This window comes from Scheffersomyces coipomensis, assembly GCF_036884675.1.
Source record: "Scheffersomyces coipomensis strain NRRL Y-17651 chromosome Unknown DFJ63scaffold_3, whole genome shotgun sequence".
Classification (NCBI taxonomy): Eukaryota; Fungi; Ascomycota; class Pichiomycetes; order Serinales; family Debaryomycetaceae; genus Scheffersomyces; species Scheffersomyces coipomensis.
The window spans coordinates 2112988-2138159 of record NW_027042894.1 but is presented as its reverse complement, the minus strand read 5'-3'; the positions used below and the strand labels follow the sequence as shown (position 1 = coordinate 2138159).

The window sequence follows — 25172 nt, the reverse complement described above, 5'->3', positions numbered from 1 at the left end:
TAAATAATTTGCAAAATTGAAACTAATTTGTAAATAAAGTGAACCATAATTTCTGATTTTTCATTGCGAATTAGTTCTAAATGAACAAATAATCTTTAACATAGAAATACCAACTTCAAATGGAATCTCTTGGGTATCTTTAGAATTTGTTACTGGTTTATACTCATTAGATGGAATTTTAAGATGTTGAAAGTATCTATTTGGAACATCTTTAATTAATAACCATTCAACCGGAAATATTCCTTTCCATCTAGTTTGTTCAACCCAAATATCACTACTTTTATTGAAATCAATATTTTCTTTCATTTCTGCAACCCCACAAAACTTACCTGATGAATTGACCAGAAATAATAAGAATATTTTACCTTCAGCTTCATAATTTCCATTAGATTTCAATTCATGAAATGCTCTATCTAAACGTCTATTACCTAATTCAGTAGAAGTCCAAATATTATGGGTAAAAGATGATGTAACATCAAGAATATTATAAGACTTTATAACAAAAAATTTTGAATTCTTAGGAACAGTAAAGATTGCTCCCTTATAATTTCTAAAGGTAAGAAAATTGGTTCCAGATACCAGATCAGAATGTTGACGTGGTGAAACAAATGATAAACCTTGTCTAGCAGCAGCTGAGTATGTAAATTGATTTTGATTTTGATTTTGGTTGAAGATAGGAGAAACAGAACCTGACATTGATGATACACTCTTTTCTCTTTCTCTATATCCATTGGTATTCAAATTTAAATTAGTATTGGTGAGTCTGTAAGAATTGGAAAATGGGGTAAATAATGATTCATTCATATCAGGATCTGAAGATGTACACCAGATATTGGCTCTGGAAACACTTGGAAGGAGATCAAATATATCATCATCATCAAATTTAATGGATTCAACTGTTGAAATTGTTCGTGGAGTACAGTATTTGTGATTAGTGAAGCCTGTTGATAATGTGTAATTTAAATTCGAATTTTCTAATCTAATCAGTGAGTTTGAATACGTATCAGAATATGCTGAACTTGAAAATGATTCGCCTGTGAATGATGAATTAAACATGTTGTTGTAGCCAAGTTTAATTCAGATCAGTGAAGAACAAGAAGAACAAGAAGAAGAAGAGGTAGATCAAACACATCTTCAAACAAGATTTGACCGACATTTTATACTAACCGCTGGAATTGTTCTCCTCCTTTTCATTTTCCCTAAATTTCCCAACTTTTCCCACATTAGTTTTGCAACAAAATAACCTGTAAAAGCAACCAATAACATGTAAATCACATACAAAATTTATTTTTGGCTCCATATTTCCAAAGGAAGAGTAGATAAAAGGATTAACTATATACCTTCTGATAAGAGATCAACTCATTCAATGTCATATAGAGTAAGTAAGGTAGATCTGGATTACATAGAAAGACAGAATTTAAAAGAATCAAGCTCAAAGAAATTTCCTAAATGTTATAAAGTAAAAGTGAATATTGGGAAAGTTAATCTTGAAGTTATAAAAGAATGGATACTGAAAACCATAAATGAACAACTAGAAGACGATGACATAGTTATAGATTACATATATGAGTTGCTTCAATCTGGTGAATCAAATCCCGATATAAAGGCACTACAGTTACAAGTTCAAGAGTTTTTAGGTGCAGATGAAGCAAGAAAGTTCTGTGAAAAGTTATGGAATTTACTAATAAGTGCCCAAGATAACAAAGATGGGATACCGAAACAGATATTAGATGAAAGACAAAAGCATAAAGATGAAGTTGAAAAGTTTCAATTAGAGGTGAAGAAGAAGTTGGCTGAATCAGCAAAAGCAGTTGAATCAAAAGCAGTTGAATCGCTAGCTAGAAAGACAAATTACAATAGAAGTCAGTCAGACAAAGGCCTAGTTGATCAAAAGACCGCCAAACAAAGTAATAATCATAATACTAAGAATGAATCAAAGCTGTCGACCATGAACAAGGTTCAAGTTGAAGATATTTCTGAACTATATACATCTGAGCGAAGGAGTCGTACAGTTTACAATGCTGCAAAGAAATCTTCCAATGAAAACAGAGAAAGAGAAAGAGATAGAAGCAGAAGTAGAGATAGAGGTTCAAATAATCATAACAAGAGAAATAGAAGTAGAGATAGTCGTAGGCTATAATAATTGGATATATAACTTATCATAGGACATTATATATAGAGAGACCAGTAAATAAATTCTATTTGGGTTCTGTCGTGCATGCCACAATTCGTGTCATATCTCCTCCACTAAATTAGTCACGGAGAGAAAAAGACCAACTCAATATCTTCTTCGATACAATGTATGAGGACTTGAATTCAAAACTGATACACATTGATACCAAACCTTACAGATAATAAAGTTCATATATACATATAAATTGATAAAATGTCCGCTACAGAATCTGCTAGTGAGCATCATCATCATCATCACCACCATCATCATCATGACCAACAACAGCAACAACCGGTAATTCCAATAGACCCAGCTGCTAATCCAGCCAACAGAATTGGGAAATATCAAGTTATAAAGACCTTAGGTGAAGGTTCATTTGGTAAAGTCAAATTGGCTCAACATTTAGTTACAGGTCAAAAAGTTGCTCTTAAAATCATTAATCGTAAGACATTAGCTAAATCTGATATGCAAGGTAGAGTTGAAAGAGAAATTTCATACTTAAGATTATTAAGACATCCTCATATTATTAAATTATACGATGTAATCAAATCAAAGGATGAGATTATTATGGTTATTGAATTTGCTGGTAAAGAATTGTTTGATTATATTGTTCAAAGAGGTAAAATGCCTGAAGATGAAGCTAGAAGATTTTTCCAACAAATTATTGCTGCTGTTGAATATTGTCATAGACATAAGATTGTTCATCGTGATTTAAAACCAGAGAATTTATTATTAGATGATCAATTAAATGTTAAAATTGCTGATTTTGGGTTATCTAATATTATGACTGATGGTAATTTCTTAAAGACAAGTTGTGGTTCACCAAATTATGCTGCCCCTGAAGTTATTAGTGGTAAATTATATGCTGGTCCAGAAGTTGATGTTTGGTCATCAGGAGTTATTTTATATGTTATGCTTTGTGGTAGATTACCATTTGATGATGAATTCATTCCAGCATTATTCAAAAAGATTAGTAATGGGGTTTATACTTTACCTAATTATTTAAGTGCTGGTGCTAAACATTTATTAACCAGAATGTTGGTTGTTAATCCATTAAATAGAATAACTATTCATGAAGTTATGGAAGATGAATGGTTCAAACAAGGTATGGAAGATTATTTATTACCACCTGATTTATCCAAAACCAAGCATAAAAAAGTTGAAATTGATGAAGATGTTATCAATGCTTTGACAATGGCTATGGGTTATGATCGTGATGAAATTATAAGTAATATTGAAAGATGTAATAAGAGTAATTCTCCACTGGAACAAAATAATGAAATTCTTGATGCTTATTTATTAATGAAAGAGAATCATACTTTAGTGAAAGATTTAAAGAAATCAAATAATGATAAGATTGATTCATTTTTATCTAGATCTCCTACCCCAGCATTTACTTCTAATTCCACCAGTTCAGCTCCTGGTGTTCAGCAATCAGTAACTTATCAAACCTTAGCTACCGTTCATGATTTATCTACGTTACCAAATTCTACCATTGCGATTTTACCATCGTCATTACCAAGTATCCATCGTGCATTTATGATGGAAACCAATAGTCAAGCTGCTATAAATCCAGTATCAAATAAGAAACTGAAAACAAGATGGCATTTTGGTATAAGATCAAGATCTTATCCATTAGACGTTATGGGAGAAATTTATCGTGCACTTAAGAATCTTGGAGCTGAATGGGCTAAACCAACTGAAGAAGAATTATGGACTATAAGAGTAAGATGGAAATATGATATTTGTGAAGTTGAAAATGCACCAGATTTAATGAAGATGCAAATTCAATTGTTTCAATTAGAGCCAAATAATTATTTAGTTGATTTTAAATTTGATGGATGGGAAACTACTTCTGAAGATGGTATTGCCAATGAATTTTCTACTCAAGATGCTGATGAAGTCAGTTCATTCTCAGCTTATCCATTCTTACATTTATCTACAAGATTAATTATGGAATTAGCAGTCAACAGTCAAAGTGCTTAATGAAGATGATTTACGTTTCTTTCTTTCTTTCTTTTCTTTTCTTTTCTTTATATTTTACATAGCGTAGAGTTTGGGGTTATATACATATATATTTTTTAAATACATACATACACACATTCATTCATTGATTCATTGATACTTCCATCTAATTGAAGGAATAATGTAGTTCAACACCAACGCCAAATCTATGTCTCACAAACCATGAATCCCTTTTGTTTACAATTCGATTGTTTTGAGTAATTGCATATCATCGAACTAATTTATAAAAACGTATATTATATATTAATTACATATTAAACAAATTCGTGTTTTGATTTATCGATAGACACCTCCTTCCTAATTAGGTAAAATTATAACAGAATATGTAAACAATTAAACATTTGGTGTATTTTTGTGTCGCAGACCATTTAACGAAAGGAGACATTTTTCTGGTAGGGGCACAAAAATGAAAAAAAGGTTCCTTTAAAGTAGAAGAAAAAATAGGATGCTAAGTGTAACGGAATATATTTAAATTACAGCAATTGCAGTCATCGGTAAGAACTTGAGATTATTTGTTAAGGAACGGTCATATCAATAAGGATTAGGATCAAAGTCATTACGCTTCGTATACGTTATCAACATCTCTTAGTACAAATAAGTGTGTGGTTATAGCAAATAAGCACGATCCATATACTTCTTTTATAGTTGAAACGAGACGAAACAGGACAGATAGATCAGAACTACCGTCGACAACAACGATACCAACAACATACAGATAGCAAGATGATCACTATAGACTTATTGAATCATAAGTCTCATAGCGATATTCCATCGGAAGTATCGATTAACTTGAATGAAGCTATCAAATTCATCTTCAAAGCTAAGAAAGCAACTGTGTTAACAGGAGCAGGGATATCCTGTAATGCCGGGATACCTGATTTTAGATCTTCTGATGGGTTATATAACCTTGTTAAATCAAAATATCCTAAGAATATAGTAAGAGGTCAAGATTTATTTGATATTTCATTGTTTAGGGATGAGTTATCCTTATCATTATTCTGTACATTTATGGAATCATTATATCAATCAAGTTTAAAAGCAGAAGCTACTGAAACTCATAAATTTATTAAACTTTTAAAGGAAAAGAATAAACTTTTAAGATGTTATACTCAAAACATTGATTCATTAGAAAAATCAATTGATTTAAATATGGGAATTAACTTGAATGAATTCAATGATTCAAAGACTTTCAATCAAAGTTGGAAGAACTTGGATGTGATTCAATTACATGGTAATTTACATAAATTATCTTGTACTAATTGTTTTACTAATTTCGATTGGAATGAAAAATATAGACATCAATTAGCTAATGGTTTAAATCCAGAATGTGCTGAATGTTATAGAAAATATGAAGAAAGATTATATTCTGGTAAACGTTTAACTGGTAATATTGGTATTTTAAGACCAGATATAGTATTATATGGTGAGCATCACCCACAAGCTGATATCTTAGCTCAAGGTTTAAATGTTGATTTAAGAGCTAGACCCGATTTATTAATCGTAATGGGAACTTCATTAAAAGTTGATGGAGTTAAGAAATTAGTTAAATCATTAAGTGCATCTATTCATAGTAAAGGAGGTAAAGTAATATTTGTTAATAAAACTCCATTATCAAAACAATGGGATTCTTATATTGATTATGAAATCTTAAGTGATTGTGATAATTTTGTTAAGATACTAAAGAAAGAAATACCCGATTTATTCTTAACTCAAGAACAATTAGATTCTAAGAAATTAAAGAATTCTATTAAAGAATCATTACCAGTAATAAAGAAAGAAAAACCAATTAAAAAAGAATCATCATCTACATCAAATAAAATCATAAAACAAGAAAAGAAAGTTACAAAAATTAAACAAGAGATCAAAAAGGAAAATATTGAATCAGCATTATCATCTTCATCTGAATCAGACTTGGATGAAGCTTTAACACCTCCCATAACACCTACAAAGATAAAGAAAAGGCCTGCTCTTAAGCGTAAAACTTCTAATGTTGACAATATGGCAAATAAGAAACTTAAATATGAATTACCAACTCCATTATCAAGTTTTAATGACGATATAATAGAAATTGCTTCAGAAGACTTTAACTCTACTGGATTAAGAACCCTTACTCGATCAGAAATGAATCAACATTATAATTCAACTCGCCTAAAGCAAGAAGTCGCATGAACAAGTGTCTAATGATTTTACGATTTTTCAATAATTTTACTCTTTAATTCATCAATTTGCATAAATTCAAAATATATTGCTCATTTTTTAAACCATATAGATATTTACTTCATATCTGTTACGATCTTTTTAATTGTATATTAGCTTCATTTAATAAAATATTTTGCATAGTTAAATAACTAATTAGTTGTAGCTGTTCCTCAACAAAAATTGACGTAAAGATTTATTTTGGGACACCATCACGCAAATGGCAACCGGTCTGGTCTCAGTTACCCCAAGCACCAGAAAAAAATAACACATTTAATCGGTGATCTAGAACAGCAGTTGAACCAAAACCATATATCAACAACACAATCAATTGGGTATCTTGAACCATTTCATATTCATCCATAGGGGAAATTGAGGTGTAAGGAAATATATCATTCCCATCCCATGGATCTGGTTTCAAGTTTCTTTGAAAATATCCTTACGGTTGAGGCTGTAGAGCCTACGAAGAGTCCGCCTACAAAGCCGGTAGCTTCTGAAGTCAATGTTACCAGCAATCCAATCAGTAACAATAACTACGGGTCAAATATGAAAAGGGATTCTTCAACCAATGTCAGTCTCAGTTCCACTAGTAAACGAAGATCAGAACTTGATTTTAGTTCATTCTGGAAGTATAATTTGCTTGGATTGAGTGATGATTCTAAGAAGGCAGGATCGGGTTCAGGCTCTTATACAAACACTATTTTGATGGACAAATTAGTGGAAAAAGTAATCACTATGATGTTACCTATAGATGTGAATGATTTGCATACCAGTAGAGTATTGAATGCTAGAATTGAGTGTCAGAAAGAGCGTCCGCCATTATCCATTAATATCATGTCTAAAAACTCACGTCAAATGGCGCAACGATTATCTGATACATTTATATTCATTGATAATTGTATTATTTACTTTAGTTGGTCAAATCCATTCTACACTATAGGAGTTTTAACAATCATAACTCATTTAATATTGAATCCGTATTTTCTTTCCATTTTCCCATTGGTGATGTTAATTGTAAGGGTCATCATACCACATTATTTAATTGTTTATCCACCTGATACTTCATATAATTCTACTTATTTCAAATCCAATCCAATCCCATCCGAGGTTCCATTGAATGATTATAAAATTCCTAAACCTATACCTGAATTTTCAAGAGAATTCGTCATGAATTTCACTGATATGCAAAACCATATGCTGTTTCATATAGATACTTTTGATTTCATGACATGGTTGACTAGTGATTATTTATATTTCAAAGATGAAAACGTTACTTCGATAGTATTGCTTTTAATAATTGGTTTAATCACAGGTAATCTTATAATCTTACCTCGTGTCATTCCATTTTTCCTTCGTAATATTTATCTTGTACAAATAATGCTTATATCATTTGTGTGGGGGTTTACGATTTTATTTCATCCATCTGTGAAATCAAAAATCATGGAATGGATATATAATGAAGATACTAGATTAAATGCATTAGAAATCAGTAATAGATTGGAAGTGAGATTATTAAGTTATTTAATTGCCACTGAAAATGAACCAAGTTTAATACAAAATAATGAAGCTGAAGCTATTGCTAAAGGCTTAATACGAGAAGTGGAAATATTTGAATTACAAAGATTGGATAGAAAGACTAAGTTTTGGAAACCAATTGGATTTACTAATAATATTTATACTATCAATACAGCTACTAGGAAGTTTAATGTTAGTTTATTAAATATGGGATTAAGATATAATCATTTATCGAAAGAGGAATTGATTCGAGAAATTAATAATTCATATATCAGATTAAATAAGAAATCATCGATTGATGATATTTCAGCTCCAAATAGTTGGAAATTTGTTGATGGAAAGAAATGGGAATTAGATCTTGATTGTAAAAAGTGGGTGAAAAGTAAATTAGTTGAAGATTTAGTTCATATTGATGATGATGAAAAGTGGGTTTATGATTTACACGTTGATGATGAGAATATAGCAAATGATGGAGATGATACAGATACTTCCAACGGAGGTCATGAATTGGGATTTAAAGAAGTTTATCGTAGAAGACGTTGGGTCCGATATTGTTCACGATACGATCTTCGAACTAAGCAAGAAAGCTAACAAAAATCTAATTAATTTCTAATGCAAAACATAATAAAAGGATATGGGAGGTTTCATAAAAAAGCGTTAGCGCAAACTTAAAATAAAATAAAACAAAATATATAGATTAAGTTAATAAGGGATAAATATCTTTACAAATATATAATAATGGTATTCCAAATTATGTGTGTGTATATTTCTTAAACCTCTATAAAATTAAACCCTTCTATTTACTTTAAAAATTCCAGCAAGCTTAATGACCCAATACCTTTTGATTCATTTAATTTCTGTTGTTTCTTTTGTTGCAAAAGATTTGATAAATTATTCTGTTTTCTTTTCTTTGATCTTTCTTTAGACTTAGAGTTACTGTTATTATCTTTATCACTATTGGACCGTACTTGATTTGTACTTTTTGGAGTCCATTCAGCTTTGAATGATGGCAGTTGTGATCTAGAAAATGTTAAAGCAGTAACCGCTGATGATGAAATGCCAACTAGTGGGTTTGTCTCCACAGGTTCTGATACTTGCAGAATTTCTTTTTGTTTCGGTTGGATCAAATCTCTATTATATTCTTTATGATTGCATTGCAAGCATTTAAGTTCCATGAATCGTTTTGCTGTCTTTGTGTTTGAATCAGATGCATCTACTTTTGATAGCCTCTTCTTTTTCCTTTTATTCACCTTCCCATGCTTGATTCGAATAGATAAAGTCAACCCATGTATTAGCACCCCTCCACACGAGTTACAGATTCGATGTGTTATATTTGGGTTGTTAGGTAAATTGATTGATTTCTCTTGATTAAATTTATGGAATAATAATGAATACTGTTTACTCAATGGGTTCAAAGGAACTGCATGAGCTAAGTCGTATAAATGCAAACTTGTGATTTGGTTTGCTGTTAGATTACTCATTCCCTTTTGTTGATGTTATATTATCATTTGATTATAGCTATTCATCTTCTTAGCTATATCATTGTAAGAAAGCGTAATAGAATAAATTTTGTAGATGTTTTGGGGTCGTGCGATGTATGCATTTCCCATAGTTAAGCACACTAACAAATATTTATTTGCAACACCTATTTTGGCTGCCTTTTTATCATTTCTAACCAATCAATACATCTATCTTTAAAGTGTTTCATATAAAGAGGAAACTAGTGATATGATCTACTTAACTCCCACTCTAACAATATGTATGTGATTCCTCTTTTTGTTGTTTAGGATTGGCTCTTCTATAACATAAACTAACTTCTTCAAAATCGCATTATAAAACATGGCCAGCCGTACTTATCGGTAAACGATTAGTTCAATCTTTCCAATTACAATCAATCAGCCTTAACTTAAGGTTTGTAAAGAGTGATTGATTAAACTACTATATTTAGACTCTGAAGGTGGATAGTAGGGGGAAATGGCACGAGCCACACATAATTACAACATACAAAAAGGAAAATCGTACAATCTATCATTCAAATAATAATAATTCATCCCTTATATCACCCCACTCCACCTCATAATTCACTACGCCCCCTATTACTTCCCTTCACTATGATTATCATACAACTGATCTTCATTGGTTAACTGGGCCCTCTTTAAACCCAATCGTCGTATTTTTGTGTCGCGTATTTTCTGATTTTTCTGTTTCGCAGTACCGAAATTCGGTGTCAGAAAATTTGAACCAATTATCACCACTTAAATTGCAATTACTAATATTTGATTCTGTTTACCGATAAGCGGGTTAGTGTGATTTCACAACCAAAATATCATTAATCCAATAAAATAGAGTATAACAGTGATTACCATCTTGATTAATAGTCTATTCCCAAATCTCGGGCTTATCTAGCATCAATATTTTTATTATCTGATTATTTTTAGGCAAATGATTTGAGGGTATGCCTTCTCCAACCAACTTAAATTAATTATATACTACTCACCATTTGTATTTTATTTTAACAGCCATTATAGTAATAAAATAAGCTGGATTTTTCATTCATTTTTATTTCTGATTGAAATTTTCCTATTATTTATAACTATTACCTACAGTTAAATTAATACATCCATCATATATATTATTACTATTTAAATATCACCATTCCAAATGATTATGCCAATGTCACTGCATCTGAAACAACGTTTAAAATTAATAATACCCCAACCAGTACGGGGTGCTAAAGTACTAAAGACATGTTCAAGATGTCGTAAACATAAAACAAAGTGTGATGCTTTATTAACCAATCCATATCCATGTTCCCATTGTTCAAAGAAGAATTTAAACTGTACCTTGGAGTTAATGACTAAAGCTCCAGCTGATAGATCATCCATCGATTTGATTGAAAAATTAAGTTCAGAAGTTGATGATTTAAACAAGGTATTGGATAATATAATAACTAGAAAAAATAAGCTTGTAGAGGCTTTAATACAAAGAGGCCAATCAACCCAAAGAATAGCGACAGCTAGTAAACCATCATCTTCTTCATCATTATCAAAATTACAAAGACCAAGATCAAATTCAATCACTCCTTCAGTAACCTCAATTCAATCATGCATAAGTTCTCCGGAAGATCAGCAAATTAATAATACCCAGCATTTAACCTACAATCAATTTGATACTTTCACAATTTCTTCACATCCTAATCAACAACCAATATCTTTAAGTTACGATCAAGCATATCAATTATTTTCTAATTACGAAACTAATTTCAATCAATTCCTTCCTATATTTCCTGATAATTTCTTTCCTTCATTAAATTTAGAAACCTTCAGACTTGAAAATGAATTATTATTTTGGTGTATAATATTAACCTCATTATTAAATGATCCAATTGAACTGTCCGCTACAAGTTACTCAGTTTTATCAGAACATATAAAGTCATTAGTGGTTGAAAAATGTTGGTTTCAAACTCCAAGATCAGTTTATGTTATATCTGCTTTATTAATTTTAACAACTTGGCCATTACCTAATTTAGGTAGTAAAATTGCCGATAACTTATCAGTTAAATTCATATCTACCATGAAATCATTATCTCTTCAATTTGGATTACACAAATTAGAATTTATTGATGAATTCAGTCATAAAACTAAAATGAACATAACTCAAGAAGTAAATCTTAATAATTTAATCAGAGAAAGAATTTATAAATTCGTGAATATCAATTCAAACTATTGGTTAATCAATTTAGGTTTATCAAACAATAATTATAATGGTTTCACTCAAGATTATGTTATTAATAAAGCATCAAATAAAGATTTATTGAATCCTGGTAGTGAAAGTGATAGATTTATTAATTCATTATTGAAGATTTCCATAATTCAATCAAAATTAAATGAAAATATGAATGATTTAATCGGTCATAATCATGAAAATATAACTTTATTACCAAATCAAATCAACACATGTAAATTAATTAATTTCAATATGTTTGAAATCATTTTAGAAGATTTAAATAAGTCATTAATTAAATCTGAAAATTCATTAACCTTGAATAATCTTATTAAGATTTCAATTGAATTTTCAAAATTACAATTATTCATTTGTTCATTTTCAAAATCAGATATCAGTTTACAAGAGTATAAAGGTTATATTTCCAAGATAATCAACAGTTGTTGCAAGATCTTATCATTATATCAAAATCATATTTCAGATGGAAACCCAATGACTTTCAACCAATTACCTATTCATTATAGATTCCCCATTGAAATGTCTACTATGATATTATTGAGGGTATTTAAATCACCAATTTTAAATATGCTTCAAGATTATAAATTAGTCAAACAAGTGTTTAATCAGTTCTATAAAGGTATAATATTATCAAACAATGAAGAGTGGAAATTCTTACATAGTAAATTCTTTAAAGTATTGGAAAAGTTTAATACTGTTGATAATTCATTCATCATTTCTAAAATGGTTACACACAATCATGACACCAATCAGGATGTTCCTAGTTTTTTCTTAATCAACAAATTAAAATCATATTTAGTATCAAGTTTAGGATATGAATTGATTTGGTTGATATATGAATTTGAAACGAATAACGATAAACAAAAGGATTATAAAAGGGACTTAAATTGGGAAGTATTTGGTATTGACTCATCCAATAAAGAATTCATTGATTACATTCAAAGCAATGAGTCTATTTTTAATTAACGATAAGTATGTACTCTTTTATTATTAAAATAGTCTATATAAAAGTAATGAAATATTAACGACAATTCATAGTAATACTAACTATATAACCATTGATCATTTAATCTTTTCTTTGAAACAAATGGTTTTGTAACGATATAAACTGCGAATAAAGCAACTATGGTACCTAATAATTTGACTCTTTCAAAACCATGACCTAAAGTATCGAATGATTTTGAAGGTTGAACTAATCCACAATAATAATTGAATTTATTTAAATAACAAAGGACTGAAGTTGATTCGAAATGAGTTGGTTTGATTAAAATTGTTCCTTTTTCATTTTGATTTAAAATTAATTTATGTTTATGATTTAAAATAGCAAGGGTATTTAAATTTATAATTGGTTCATAAGGAGATACTTTAAAATCACTTATGTAATCATCTGGAACTAAAGGTCTATTATCGATTCTTCTACTGTTTAAGATATACTTTGGAATCTCCATTAAATATCCTGATTCAGTTAATACAAGGATGGATTTCAAGGTTATTCCGTATTCTGATTTTGTTGATGATAAATTAATGATTCTCTCTGGGAATGCAAATGATTTCTTGGAATATGAATTAATGGTTGAATTATGAGTAAATGAAGAAATTAAATCATTACCACTTTTCTTAATTGATTTGTTGGAATCAAATAAATCAATGACATTAATTCTTTGTTCTAATCTTGGAGATTTAATAAAATAAGTATAAATAACCCAATTATCATCAATAATGATATTTATAGATGTAAAATCAATGATTTCATTATTAGTATGTTCGAATACAGAAAGTAAATTACCAGTAATACCATCAATTAAGTATATCTTTAACACTTGATCATGAGACTTAGTTACAACAGCGATCACATTAGGATTCAAGTACTTATACAAGATGGATTTATTAGCCAATGGAATACCAACTGATACAGTAGAAGATTCAACATCTTTAGCAATGGCAGTAATGATTGTTTCATCTTGTTGAGGAATGAAATTCCAAGTTGCAATTGATTTAGTACTACCCTTGATTAATTTATGACCTTCAATTTTATCTTCATTTGATTTAAACAAATAGATATCTTGAGTATATGATGAGATAGATTCAAATGATTGTTCAGTTTCAACGATGTATGACTCTTCCTCGCCAGCTTGGACTTTGATAACTTCCTTTCCACCAGTGATAGGTTTAGTGGAGAGAACAATTCCATCTAATGGATCAAGTTCAAGTACACTATCATTCGAAACCACTATTATATTTCCATTGATTTGGAGTAATTTTTGAGGAATATCTTTCGTATATGATTTCCATTCTACTTCTCCATTCTTGGAATTAATAGCTAATAAAGCTTTTGAAATTTGATCATAAAAAATAACATATTTAACAAATCCAAAATCATCTTCAAGATCACCAATATCATCTTCAGAACCAGTGGGGGTTGAAGAGGAGGATACGAAGGAAGTGAAGTATTTACCTAATTCTCCTAAATGTCTGTAAGTCCTCTTAACCCAATTCCACAAAATAATGTTCGTGCCTTCATTTAATAAATGATTGACTTGATTAATGGCTTGCTTAGAACTTGGTTTATCGACAATCAAACTAACAGTAGAAGCGTCAATTGGTAAGAATTGAGAAGTTGAATGGACTATTGTTTGAACAAGAGATCCATCGTTAATGTCATAAATTGCCCCATCAAGAGCATCATTTATGGTGATTAAATGAGGAATATCATCACTTGAAGAAATTATAAAATCAACTGTACCTGGGATAGATAACAAGTCGGATTTAACTTTAATTTCTTTGATGCTGTATGGATCATCGATAATTAATAAATCTGTTAAATCAAAAACTTGTTTACTTCCATTAGCTTTGGTAACAATAAGATAATCACTTAATGCGAATGGAGTTAATTCAACATTGGTGATTTCCGAACCTTTAAATTCATTATCCCAAACTGATTCTAATTTATTATTCTTAATGGTATAAATGTTCACTTTGTTATTTGATTCAGTATTATAAAAATAGGTTGGACTTATGATTTTCACATTTTGGAAAGAACTTGAAATTGATTTAACGTCAAATGTTTCGCCACTTTCAACCAATTTATAAATTTGATTTGAGTCAGTAATTAAAATGAAATCTTTGAATTGACTGAGCTTATTAGCGGATAAATCAAATTGATTAACGATTTGATAGTTTGAATTGAGTTTTATCAAGTGTCCATTATAAGTGATGATATACATGAATCCATTCAATTGTTGATATACAAATTCCGATTTAATACTATAATCAAGATGAATTTGACTTTGTCTACGATCATTAATGAAATGTAATGTTCCATCAGATTGTACAACTAATAATCCCTTATTAAAGAAATTAATCACTTTCGTTATAGGTTGGATAACTTCAATGGATCTAATTAAAATACCTGTCTTTAATTCAACGATATTGATAGTATGTGAAAAATCAGAGTATAAGTAAACATTGGACCCAATGATTACGAATTGATTGAATTCAGTAGTATCTTGAATCAACCAATTGATGTCACCAGAAGTCACATTGATATTTATGAATTGATTCAACAAGTTATACCCAATGATATTTGATGAATCAATCACTTCAAAACTATTACTATGACTGAATTTATAATAATTATAGTGAATCAATTCCTTATTAACGTTGAATGCATTATCATAACTGACAGCATTGATCAATGCTGACCATAAACCCAACACAATACCAACAGGTATCAACAGGAGCTTCATTACTATGATTAATTGATTGATGCCACTGTTTTTTACAACCAACGTTTAGAGGCCAAAAATGTTTAAATTTTCAAACAACAAGTTGTAAATGTCGTTTCTGGGAGGATTTGATGTCGTAATAAATTACGACATTATTCTGGTTACCTGCATATAACACTAAATCATGATTGCTAAAAATAAAATGAATCATGCAAATTCAGGGGAGGTTAAAATGATATAAAGGTACAAGATAACACTGCTTTATTGGATTTCTTTTCAAGTTATCAAGATAACAAGTTAAATCAATTTGATAGACAAGATGCATGCACAAGATTGGTTCTTAGTTTTCATTGGATTTTTTAGTATGTATTTGATAGTTAGTGGAATGAATTGAAATTGAAGAGAGATAGGAAGAAGGAGGAGGCAGCATATCATGAATTGATGTTTTGTATTCCCCCAATTTATATACCGAGTCTTCCCTTTCCACCATTATTCCCTCGACTCAAATCTATATTTATAACACATTACTAACAAATAATTTAGTTCCACCAATACCAGTTTTCATTAAAAGAGGGATTAGATCGGCCGACTTTTGGATTAATATTTTATTATGTTTATTAGGATTTTTACCAGGTTTATTACATAGTTATTATATCATCTCAATGTATCCTTATCGCGAAGGATATGCTAGATTAGGTGGTGATGGCCATAATAACCGTAGTGGAGATTATGGAGCAACCGTAGGTTAAGTATGTAAGGCAGTGTTTCCTCTATAAGTATATAGGTTATATGACAATAAAATAGCTCTTATTATTATTATTAACTACATAATCACTGTGCAGGGGGGCGGTCCTTCAAAGTTGTGGCTACTTTATATGTGTCTATTGTTGCAGCCCGGCGGAATAATCATAAATTTTAAAGGCGACATGCAGAGTTGTAGTGATTCTGTTTGTATTTAATTAATTTTAATTAGCTCATGCTTAGCATTGTTGCCCATTTTACTTACATTTTGAAAAAGAATAGTTGTTTACGATCGATAAGGGTTGGATGGGCTGGGCCTCCGAGTTATAATTATGACTCCGTTATCTATAGCCAAGAGAATTACTTCAGTATTATAGGATATACATTGTTTTATTTTCTTGATGGATATCAGTCTCAAATAAGTAAAGACATATACCAGTTACGGTAATAAACTTCATAACCTTTTACTTGTCACCATATTACTTCTTGCAAAAACAACAATGATTATCAATATAATATTTCGAGGTTATATATAGATTTAAGCTTTGTGGGAAAGTTTAACCCTGATTATTATTTTTCACTCTGAGCGAGATTATGTAAATGTGTGTGTGTGTATGGTTACTATATTATTATTTAATTATTATTCTCGGTGTTTTACATTCTTTATATCGGTCGATTATAGTTTAGAACTACCACATTTCTCCTACAAAAGCAAATGAAGGAATAAAGGGATAAAATAGCCTCAATTATTGTTTAAAAAATACGCAAAAAGGTGGAGTAAAATCGAGGGGATACATATTACATTATCTCTCCCTGCTGTACAAACTAAAGCTTTAATTATAAAGTTACGCTGGATATTTCTCATAGTTAAACTAGATTAAAGTTAGTAAATTGAACTCTTCTCTTTTTTTTAAGTTTTATCGGTAATCGGTAATCATTTGTTTCAATAATATTGAATACTCCTTAAAGTAATTATTGGTTTTAATCAGGTAAGTTTCTTTTTTATTTCATGAGTTATATTATCAAGTAATGTAGATAAGTATAAGATTGTTTAACATCATAGTAACTTTTAAGGAGTAGCAATTATAGATTAGTAAATTAAAAACAAACAATCGAATAACCAGATAAATATAAAATAGGCTATCAATAAAATTATTATTTAAGCATATTCGTTGAAGTAATCATACATACACATTTATGATATTTTACTGCGATTAGATCAAAATAGGGTTTTTTTTTCAGTTTTAAGGAGACTTTCATTCGTTGGACTGCCTGCCTCCTTGAATTCATTATCCTTTAAGATTAACCTTTTAACTTCAATAGGGATTGTAATGAGACATACTTGTCGTTCAAGTTATAGTTGTAGTTCTAGTTCTGGGTCTAGTTTTCACTATTCGGGGTAACCCCTATCCATTATCAAAGTCATTTTATAACCTTTACTTGAGTTAATTATCAGTAATGAGTAACTTTTCTTCAAGGATTACACATTGAAAATGACAAGATTTTAAAAATTTTTCATTTTAAAGATAAAAAATAAAATCAAAACAAAGAGCAAACCACAAAAAAAAAAAAAAAAAAAAAAAAAAAATAAAAATTCACTTCCGGGTAACTGCTGGCTTTAGGGATAAAGGATAAAAGGGATACATTTTGCAGTTATATATAAATAAAGATATCGATTCCATAATTTTATCCAAAACAGGTTTTTTCATATCAGAGTAATCAAAGCAAATTGAATAAGAGGATCAACATGATATCCTTATTAGTTAGTACCACACAGTTACCTACTTATTCATACTCATATTCATCATTAGCTTATACATTATTCTATTCCATTATAGCCACTGTTAATTTGATTGAATCATGGCTAATTAATTTATCTTATCATTTGTTATTACTTATTATTGCTCCTTTAGTGATTTTATTCTTAATTGATTTATTATACTATATTGGTGTCAAAAGGATTTATGAACCTCTTAGTAAAATCATTATGTTATCTTGGACAGCTTCGAAGTGATCTCCTACACATGGGCTCATATTTTAAAAAAAAACATCCCATGTTTTTGATTAGTTTGGTTGAAGCTAGTTGCGTTGGGTGGGTTGAGTACCACTTGGTAAGTGGTATTCTAGGATAGAACTACAGAAAGCTGGACTTTCTAAGTTTACAAACAATATAGAAAAATTCATATTAGTTTTTAGTTTTTTGCTAAAAGTTAATAGTTTTGTGATAGATCAGCCTTTTTATTATGTTTTGTTTGGTATAGATTAAGGCTACACTTTTGTATCTAACTGTTTCGATCCGTTACTTATTTATTTATTCATTCACTTATTTATTACTTGACTTATTTATTAACTCTTATTTATTGTTTAGGTATATGGTTATATACTTTATTTATTTATATATGTATACAAATTTTTTCTTATTAATTATAATTTGTATAGTTGTTACACAAAACCAAAAACGATTGAGGTTTGGATGTTGGAGATAACACTACATACAGGATATCAGATTCTGCATATTAAGGAACTATAATTTTGCAATTAATTTATTTAATTACGACATATCAATATATATATAGACAAGACAGACTCCAAGAGATAGGTCGTGAAAGTTAATCTCAAGTTATTTAATAGAAGTAATGTACTGAGTTTATATTTTCCTTTTTAGATGCTAATGCCTTCCCAAAGCCCTTTTCAATTCGTTTATGGATATTAAAGGTATACTTCAGTGAGAAGTAAGTCATATTTATCTTATTAAGCGATAAATTTAATTTATTCAATCTAAAGCAACTTCCGTTACTTCCACTGTTTTGGAATTCTATAATCTTTAATTCATTTTCTGAAAGGTCTAATTCGGTTAATCGTGAATGATTAGACATATTATGAGGAATAACAATATCAAGTAAATTGTTATTTGATAATAAGAATTTTTTTAAGTTTGGAGGCAACTCGATTTTTTGATCAATTGAAGAAATTAAATTACTACTTAAATCAATAGTTTTAAGTTTCACATAATTTAAACAAGACTTATGGCTAAATAATGGATCGGTGGTTTTTAACTTAGAAATCTTGTTATTACTGATTTGCAAATATTCCAAATTTATTGGTAACTTTATATCTTTAAAGGATTTAAATAAGTTAGGAGAAAGATCAAGGAATTCTAAAGCTGAAAATTTTGACAAATCTATCCTGGAAAGTTCACAACCTTCAAAATCTAGCGATGTAAGATTATTCGGATATTTATGAAATATTTTCCCATCAAAAATACAACTATATTGAATTCCAATTTTGGTAATAGAATCAGGAAATTCAATCCTATCTTTTTCTTCAAATCTATAATTTTTAACTTGTATTGACTTCAAACTTGGTAGAAAAGAATCAAATAGTTTATGGTCAACATGTCGTTCTCCATAATATGAATCTGGTTCAATTAGTTTATATCCAATCAGGAAAGATTCTAATGTTTGTGGTATCTTTCCCATCACTGAATAATCTTCAAACATGTTGGAGTTTAAATTCAAAGAAACTAAAGTCGGTGGTAGATCAAATTTAAATAGATCAAAATACATCGTATTTGTTAATCCACAACTTTCCATAGAAATCTCTTTTAAAGATTGTGGCCAATCAGTTCTATAATTATTTTCAATTTCTAATATTTCGGTATTATTTGATAAATCAAGATATAGTAGATTTCGTGGCAATTTTGAAATATAGAGATGTGTCAAACCTATATCTAAAGCTTTTAATGTGATTAGTTGAGTAGCTTGCTCGAATATTTCATAAATATATCCTTTTTCTTTAAAGTTCAATTTTTCAAAATGCAATACTGTTAGATTTTGGTACTGAGCAGACAAATATATAAATCGATTAGCTGAGTTTATTCTAGTTAGCTCTGTTAAATTATTCGGAAGAGTTACTAGTTTGCTATTTTCTAAATTGAACTCGTCAATCAGTTGTTGGGTTAGATTTGTATAAGTATAGTTCAATTTAACTAAATTAGTCAACTGAAGTGCTTTGAAGCTGCCGTCGGAAGTAGAATTCAAGAACTCTAAACTTATCTCATCAAAAGAATCTTGCAAGTGCTGAAAATTCTGTCCAACCATTTTATCTAATAATTTTAGATCTGGAGCAGTAATTATAATTTTCAAGTGTCTAAAATGTAAGTTAGGTATCGACAATAGCTTTGCCATACCATTTATATCTCTCATCACATTGAAGGAAGATAAACGATCGTATTTGTCTCCAAAAAGAAAGTTGAATCCAGAAGTCCTTCCACACATGAAATCTACCACATGTTGTCTATATGGTGCTAATTGATTACAACCATGAAGAAATTCAACAAGTTGGGCAGACGATAACAATGAGAATATCCAACCAAGATCATAGATATCCAAGTCTTTAATATGCCAAATAAATTGTGCAAGTGGAAATATTTCAGGTTTAGTTAGATATTTTAGATTTTTCTTTCTTTTGTACTTTAATAGCATGACTTGAAATGCAAAAAAGAACATATGGAATCAGATTAAAGAAAATGAAAGTTTATTTTGTCATTTAATCCATTATTCAAAATCTGTTCTGCTATATTTTAATTTAGGGGTATTTGGTCTGCCACAAGCATAATAAAATATTTGAACATATACAGGTCTAACTATTTAAGACTCATATATCAGGAGTATATTCCTCCTTATTTAAAAGTATGTACTCTATTAAAGTTGGGATCAACTACTTGTAATCTTCTCCCAAAACCATTTGCAATTTTTAGATTAAGGTATTAGAGTCTGCATATGAAGCAACTATAATTTTGCAATTAATCTATTTAACTATGACAATATAGTTCTATAATAATCTATATAGAAGTAAAGAGCCAGATAATTATGTTGATTTCAACGAGATTTGGAATTTAATTGAAGCAATGCACCGAATTAACATTTCCTGCTTTACGTATTGATTCCTTTCCAAATCCCTTTGCAATTCGCTTATGGATGTTGATCTTATATTTTAATGGAAAAGATCGTCTATTCAACCAGTTAAATGATAGATCTAATATCTTCAAATTAACAGCGTTTCCCTTTTTCCTGTTATTTTTGAATCTGATGGTTATTAATCGATTTTCAGATAGATCCAACCTAGTTAATTGTTGATGATTAGACATACTACGAGGAATCACTATAGCAAATAACTTATTATTTGATAATAAGAAATCTTTTAAGTTTGGAGGTAATCCTATCTTTTTATTAATTGAACTTATAAAATTATTCCTTAAATCAATCATCTTTAATTTCTTAAACTGTAAACAAGACTTAGGGTTAAATATTTGATCTGCGACCGATAACTTCACAATATTATTATTGCTGATTTGCAAATATTTCAAATTTATTGGTAGCTTTATATCTTGCAAAGATTCAATCAGATTATGAGAAAGATCAAGTGATTGTAATGTTGATAGATTATCCAAATATATGGCAGAAATATTACAACCTTCAAAATTAAGAGACACGATATTGTTAGGAAATTTTTCAAATAACTGCCCTCCAAAAATATAACTATATTGAATTCCAATTTCTGTAATTGAATCAGGAAATTCAATCGCTTCATATTTTCTAAATCGGTAATTTTTGACGTAAAATATTTTCAAATTTGGTAAAAAATATTCAAATATTTTGTGATCCTCGTTCCGTTCTCCAAACTGTAAATTTTCTTCCATAGGCCTATATCCAAGTTTTAGAGATTCTAATTTTGGAGGTAACTTCCCCATCATTGAGTAATCTATGAACATATTTGAGTTTAAATCCAACGTGACTAAATTCGGAGGTAAATCGAAATTAAACAATTCAAAATACATTGTATTTGTCAATCCGCAATTTTCTATAGAAATGTCCCTTAAGGATTGTGGCCAATCATATTTTTTAACAACTGCAATCAGCAGAAGTGGATTATCTGATACATTAAGATGAACCAATTTTCTTGGAAGCAGTCCAACTTTAAGATGTTTTAAATGTATATTCAACGCTTTTAAAGTAGTTAATTGAGTAGCATACCGTAACATAAGATAAAAATGCCATTCTTTAATTCCGAACCTCTCAAAATGCAAAACTGTTAGATTCTGAAATTGAGCAGTTGAATAAGAAAACGTCCCAATGGTGTCTATCGCACTTAACTCTTTTATATTTCTAGGAATAGTTATTAATTTGTCAACCTTTGGAGCTGATGTTTCAATCAATGGTGCAACCAAATTCGTAGAATTATATCCCAATTTAACTAAATTAGACAACCGAAGTGCGAGGCTAGTTCCATCTGATTCAGAATCAATGAAATCCAATCTAATTTCGTCAAACGAGTCTCTCAATTGTTCAAAATTCTTACAAACCATTATGTCTAGTAACCTTGAGCTTGAATCAGTATTGATAATACTCAAATTTTGAAAGTGTAAGTTAGGTATCGATAATAACTTTGTCATAACATTTGGTTGTTTTATTACATTAAAGAAAGGTAGAAAACGGGCTTCATCTCCAAAAACAAAAATGAAACCAAAAGCCCTACCACACATCATATCTACCACATGTTGTCTATATCGTATTAAATGATTACAACCATGAAGAAATTCAACAAATTGTTCAGAATATACATCAGTAAATATTCGACAAATATCATAGATGTCCAAATCTATAATATGCCAAATAAATTGGACAAGTGGCCATACCTCTGGTCTAGTTAAAAAATTCAGCTTTTTCTTTCGTTTGAGTAACATTATATATAAAATAACAAACAATAGATTGAATCAAATTAAAGAAATTTTCAATTTCTTTTGATATTTGATTGATTGTTGAAAATCTGTTCTGCTATGTTTAACTTAAGGGGTATTGATCTGATACCTGCATAGTGAACTACATGCAGGTCTAAAACTCGAATACGGAAACTATTTATTTTATTCTTACGGTCTACTTAAAAGTATGTACTCTATTAACATTGGGATCAACTACTTGTAATCTTCTCCCAAAACCATTTTCAATTCTTTTATTGTATTCGTACGATAATGCAAATGGAAAGGATGGTCTTTGTTGACCATTTTGATCAATCTTAGCGATAAGATTAAACGATAAATCAAATACTTTCAATCTAACTGCATTACCTATCCGACCATCATTTTTAAAATTAATATTCCTTAATTGATTCCTACTAATATCCAATAATTGTAATCTTTGATGATATGTTATACTATCAGGAATTGTAATATTCGTTAACTGATTCCCGGTTAATCTGAATTCAACTAAATTTGGAGGAATAGATATATCAGAATCAATGTCACTTATTTTATTACCAATAAGACTAAAAGACATTAATTGTTTAAACTGAATACTCGTATTAGGATTGAAAAACTGGTCTTGGTTAGAGAGTTTCCTAATATGATTCATATTCATATTCAATTGTCTTATATTAGTAGGAAAATTAACATCATTTAATGATTGAATCTTATTTTCAATAAGTAAAAGTATCGTCAATGTCTCTAAAGAACACAAATCTATAGTCGAAATATTACATCCTGACAAATTTAGCGCCGTAAGATTTTTGGGATACTTCTTAAAAATTTGTCCATTATAAATCTCACTACCTTGTATGGCAAGTGCCACAATTAAATCAGGAAATTCAATTGAATCATTCTCTTTGAAAGTATAACGTTGAACTTCAAATACTCTTAAACGTGGCGCTATTGATTCAATTAATCTGTTATTATCAGTTGGTTCAGTTGGTGAAGGATGTTGTCTCGAACAACCAAGTTTTAGCGAGACCACACTCTCCGGAATATTTTTTAACTTATCAAAATCAGTAATCAAGTTATTAGCCATTTCCAATACAGACAATTTTTTGGGCCATTGGAACTGACACATATTTACAAAACTTTCATTATTAATCTGACAATTATTCAAACTAATATGTACTAATTCGACAGGCCAATCATCATTATTGTTAATGTCAACAGATTTGAGATCTTGATTATCTGATAAATTGAATTGCTTTAATGTTCTCGGCAATTTGGCTAGTTTGAGAGTTGATATGTTAGTTTTGATGATTTCTAACTTTGATAGGTTTATAGTCTGTTCTATTAATTGATAAAATTGTTCATCAAATATATTAGTAAATGTGATTTTTAAATCTTGAAGATTCTTAAACTGTTCAATATGAGGAACTAATGGCCACGGTGTCTGTGCTAATGTTGTGGGACGATTCCATCCTGTAACCACTTGTAAAGATATAATGTTTTTAGGTAGACTAGAAATAAGCCCATCATCAGATATTTTTATTAAATCAAACGTTAATCGTGTTATACCAGGATGATTAATGAATTCTGGAGTAGAAAATAACAGACTGTCAACGGTAGAATCGGCAAACGATATTGCCTTTAAATTAGATAATTCAAAGACTTTAAAGCCAGTCTTCACTTGGGCATTACCAAACACTATGATTATTTCATCGATGGAAGATTGTAATGATTCAAGATGATCCTCTATTAATTGATTACATGATTCTATGCTCTTATTCGAAACAACTATTAATAACTGTTTTAGATGTGAATCTGGTATGGAAAGGAATTGTTTGGCTAATTCTATATCCGTTATTTTATTATTAGTATGAGGGAAAACTTTGATCTTTTCAGATTCAAAGATGAATTCTAACTTGGAACCAAATACTAAATCAATCAATTGACGAGTATATGATGATAATTGTGTACAATAACATAAGAATTGTACTATTTGTTGACGGTCTAATGATTTAAATATGTTAACTATTATTTCCAACGGTAGTCTATCGATATGCTTTATGAATGCAACAATCGGTTGGATATCAGATTGATTTATGAATTCATTATTGAGAACAGCATCCATTAGATGTTTGCCTGTGATGGATTGGTAGGGTGTATGTGAATAGATAAAGAATGAATAATGATGTGATACGTGATAAGACCAGTTGTCATATTTAATTTTTCTGATGAACTTCATTTTTGCAGCGATTGTATATTTTTGTGGAGAACATTCCAAATCAATAGTATCATCTCTCAGCCA

The 25172-nt window shown here is 29.6% G+C and overlaps 11 protein-coding genes across 11 annotated transcripts; 5 read left to right on the top strand and 6 right to left on the bottom strand. All coding sequences in view use genetic code 12, as the record gives it.

Annotated features, from left to right (window-relative positions):
• Positions 1-60: 60 nt before the first annotated feature.
• On the bottom strand, positions 61-1056 carry DFJ63DRAFT_313095 (mRNA-binding phosphate metabolism regulator; the record flags this gene model as incomplete). Its single annotated transcript, XM_064906109.1, has 1 exon — positions 61-1056. One exon carries the CDS (start codon positions 1054-1056, stop codon positions 61-63), a length of 996 nt encoding a protein of 331 aa, XP_064763117.1.
• A 310-nt stretch (positions 1057-1366) lies between these two features.
• On the top strand, positions 1367-4265 carry DFJ63DRAFT_305415 (kinase-like domain-containing protein; the record flags this gene model as incomplete). The annotated part of the gene is made up of 2 exons (XM_064905486.1): positions 1367-1941; positions 2410-4265. 2 exons carry the CDS (start codon positions 1367-1369, stop codon positions 4157-4159), a joined length of 2325 nt encoding a protein of 774 aa, XP_064763116.1. The 3' UTR covers positions 4160-4265.
• Positions 4266-4540: 275 nt separating this feature from the next.
• Positions 4541-6545, top strand: HST3 (NAD-dependent histone deacetylase). Its single transcript, XM_064903383.1, has one exon. It carries the CDS (start codon positions 4922-4924, stop codon positions 6365-6367), a length of 1446 nt encoding a protein of 481 aa, XP_064763115.1. The 5' UTR covers positions 4541-4921; the 3' UTR covers positions 6368-6545.
• A 1-nt stretch (position 6546) lies between these two features.
• DFJ63DRAFT_136410 (uncharacterized protein) lies at positions 6547-8605 on the top strand. Its single transcript, XM_064903391.1, has one exon. The coding sequence runs from the start codon at positions 6800-6802 to the stop codon at positions 8498-8500; it is 1701 nt and encodes a 566-aa protein (XP_064763114.1). The 5' UTR covers positions 6547-6799; the 3' UTR covers positions 8501-8605.
• Positions 8606-8709: 104 nt separating this feature from the next.
• SNM1 (Snm1p) lies at positions 8710-9390 on the bottom strand (the record flags this gene model as incomplete). The annotated part of the gene is made up of 1 exon (XM_064908196.1): positions 8710-9390. One exon carries the CDS (start codon positions 9388-9390, stop codon positions 8710-8712), a length of 681 nt encoding a protein of 226 aa, XP_064763113.1.
• A 1192-nt stretch (positions 9391-10582) lies between these two features.
• SEF2 (Sef2p) lies at positions 10583-12616 on the top strand (the record flags this gene model as incomplete). The annotated part of the gene is made up of 1 exon (XM_064907456.1): positions 10583-12616. One exon carries the CDS (start codon positions 10583-10585, stop codon positions 12614-12616), a length of 2034 nt encoding a protein of 677 aa, XP_064763112.1.
• A 77-nt stretch (positions 12617-12693) lies between these two features.
• DFJ63DRAFT_313089 (uncharacterized protein) lies at positions 12694-15396 on the bottom strand (the record flags this gene model as incomplete). The annotated part of the gene is made up of 1 exon (XM_064906108.1): positions 12694-15396. One exon carries the CDS (start codon positions 15394-15396, stop codon positions 12694-12696), a length of 2703 nt encoding a protein of 900 aa, XP_064763111.1.
• Positions 15397-15559: 163 nt separating this feature from the next.
• DFJ63DRAFT_341639 (uncharacterized protein) lies at positions 15560-16192 on the top strand (the record flags this gene model as incomplete). The annotated part of the gene is made up of 2 exons (XM_064908731.1): positions 15560-15601; positions 15849-16192. 2 exons carry the CDS (start codon positions 15560-15562, stop codon positions 16122-16124), a joined length of 318 nt encoding a protein of 105 aa, XP_064763110.1. The 3' UTR covers positions 16125-16192.
• Positions 16193-18435: 2243 nt separating this feature from the next.
• Positions 18436-20819, bottom strand: DFJ63DRAFT_135674 (uncharacterized protein). Its single transcript, XM_064903385.1, has one exon. It carries the CDS (start codon positions 20622-20624, stop codon positions 18741-18743), a length of 1884 nt encoding a protein of 627 aa, XP_064763109.1. The 5' UTR covers positions 20625-20819; the 3' UTR covers positions 18436-18740.
• Positions 20820-21013: 194 nt separating this feature from the next.
• Positions 21014-22861, bottom strand: DFJ63DRAFT_313087 (leucine-rich repeat domain-containing protein; the record flags this gene model as incomplete). The annotated part of the gene is made up of 1 exon (XM_064906107.1): positions 21014-22861. One exon carries the CDS (start codon positions 22859-22861, stop codon positions 21014-21016), a length of 1848 nt encoding a protein of 615 aa, XP_064763108.1.
• A 190-nt stretch (positions 22862-23051) lies between these two features.
• Positions 23052-24995, bottom strand: DFJ63DRAFT_335297 (uncharacterized protein; the record flags this gene model as incomplete). The annotated part of the gene is made up of 1 exon (XM_064908195.1): positions 23052-24995. One exon carries the CDS (start codon positions 24993-24995, stop codon positions 23052-23054), a length of 1944 nt encoding a protein of 647 aa, XP_064763107.1.
• Between the last annotated feature and the right edge of the window lie 177 nt (positions 24996-25172).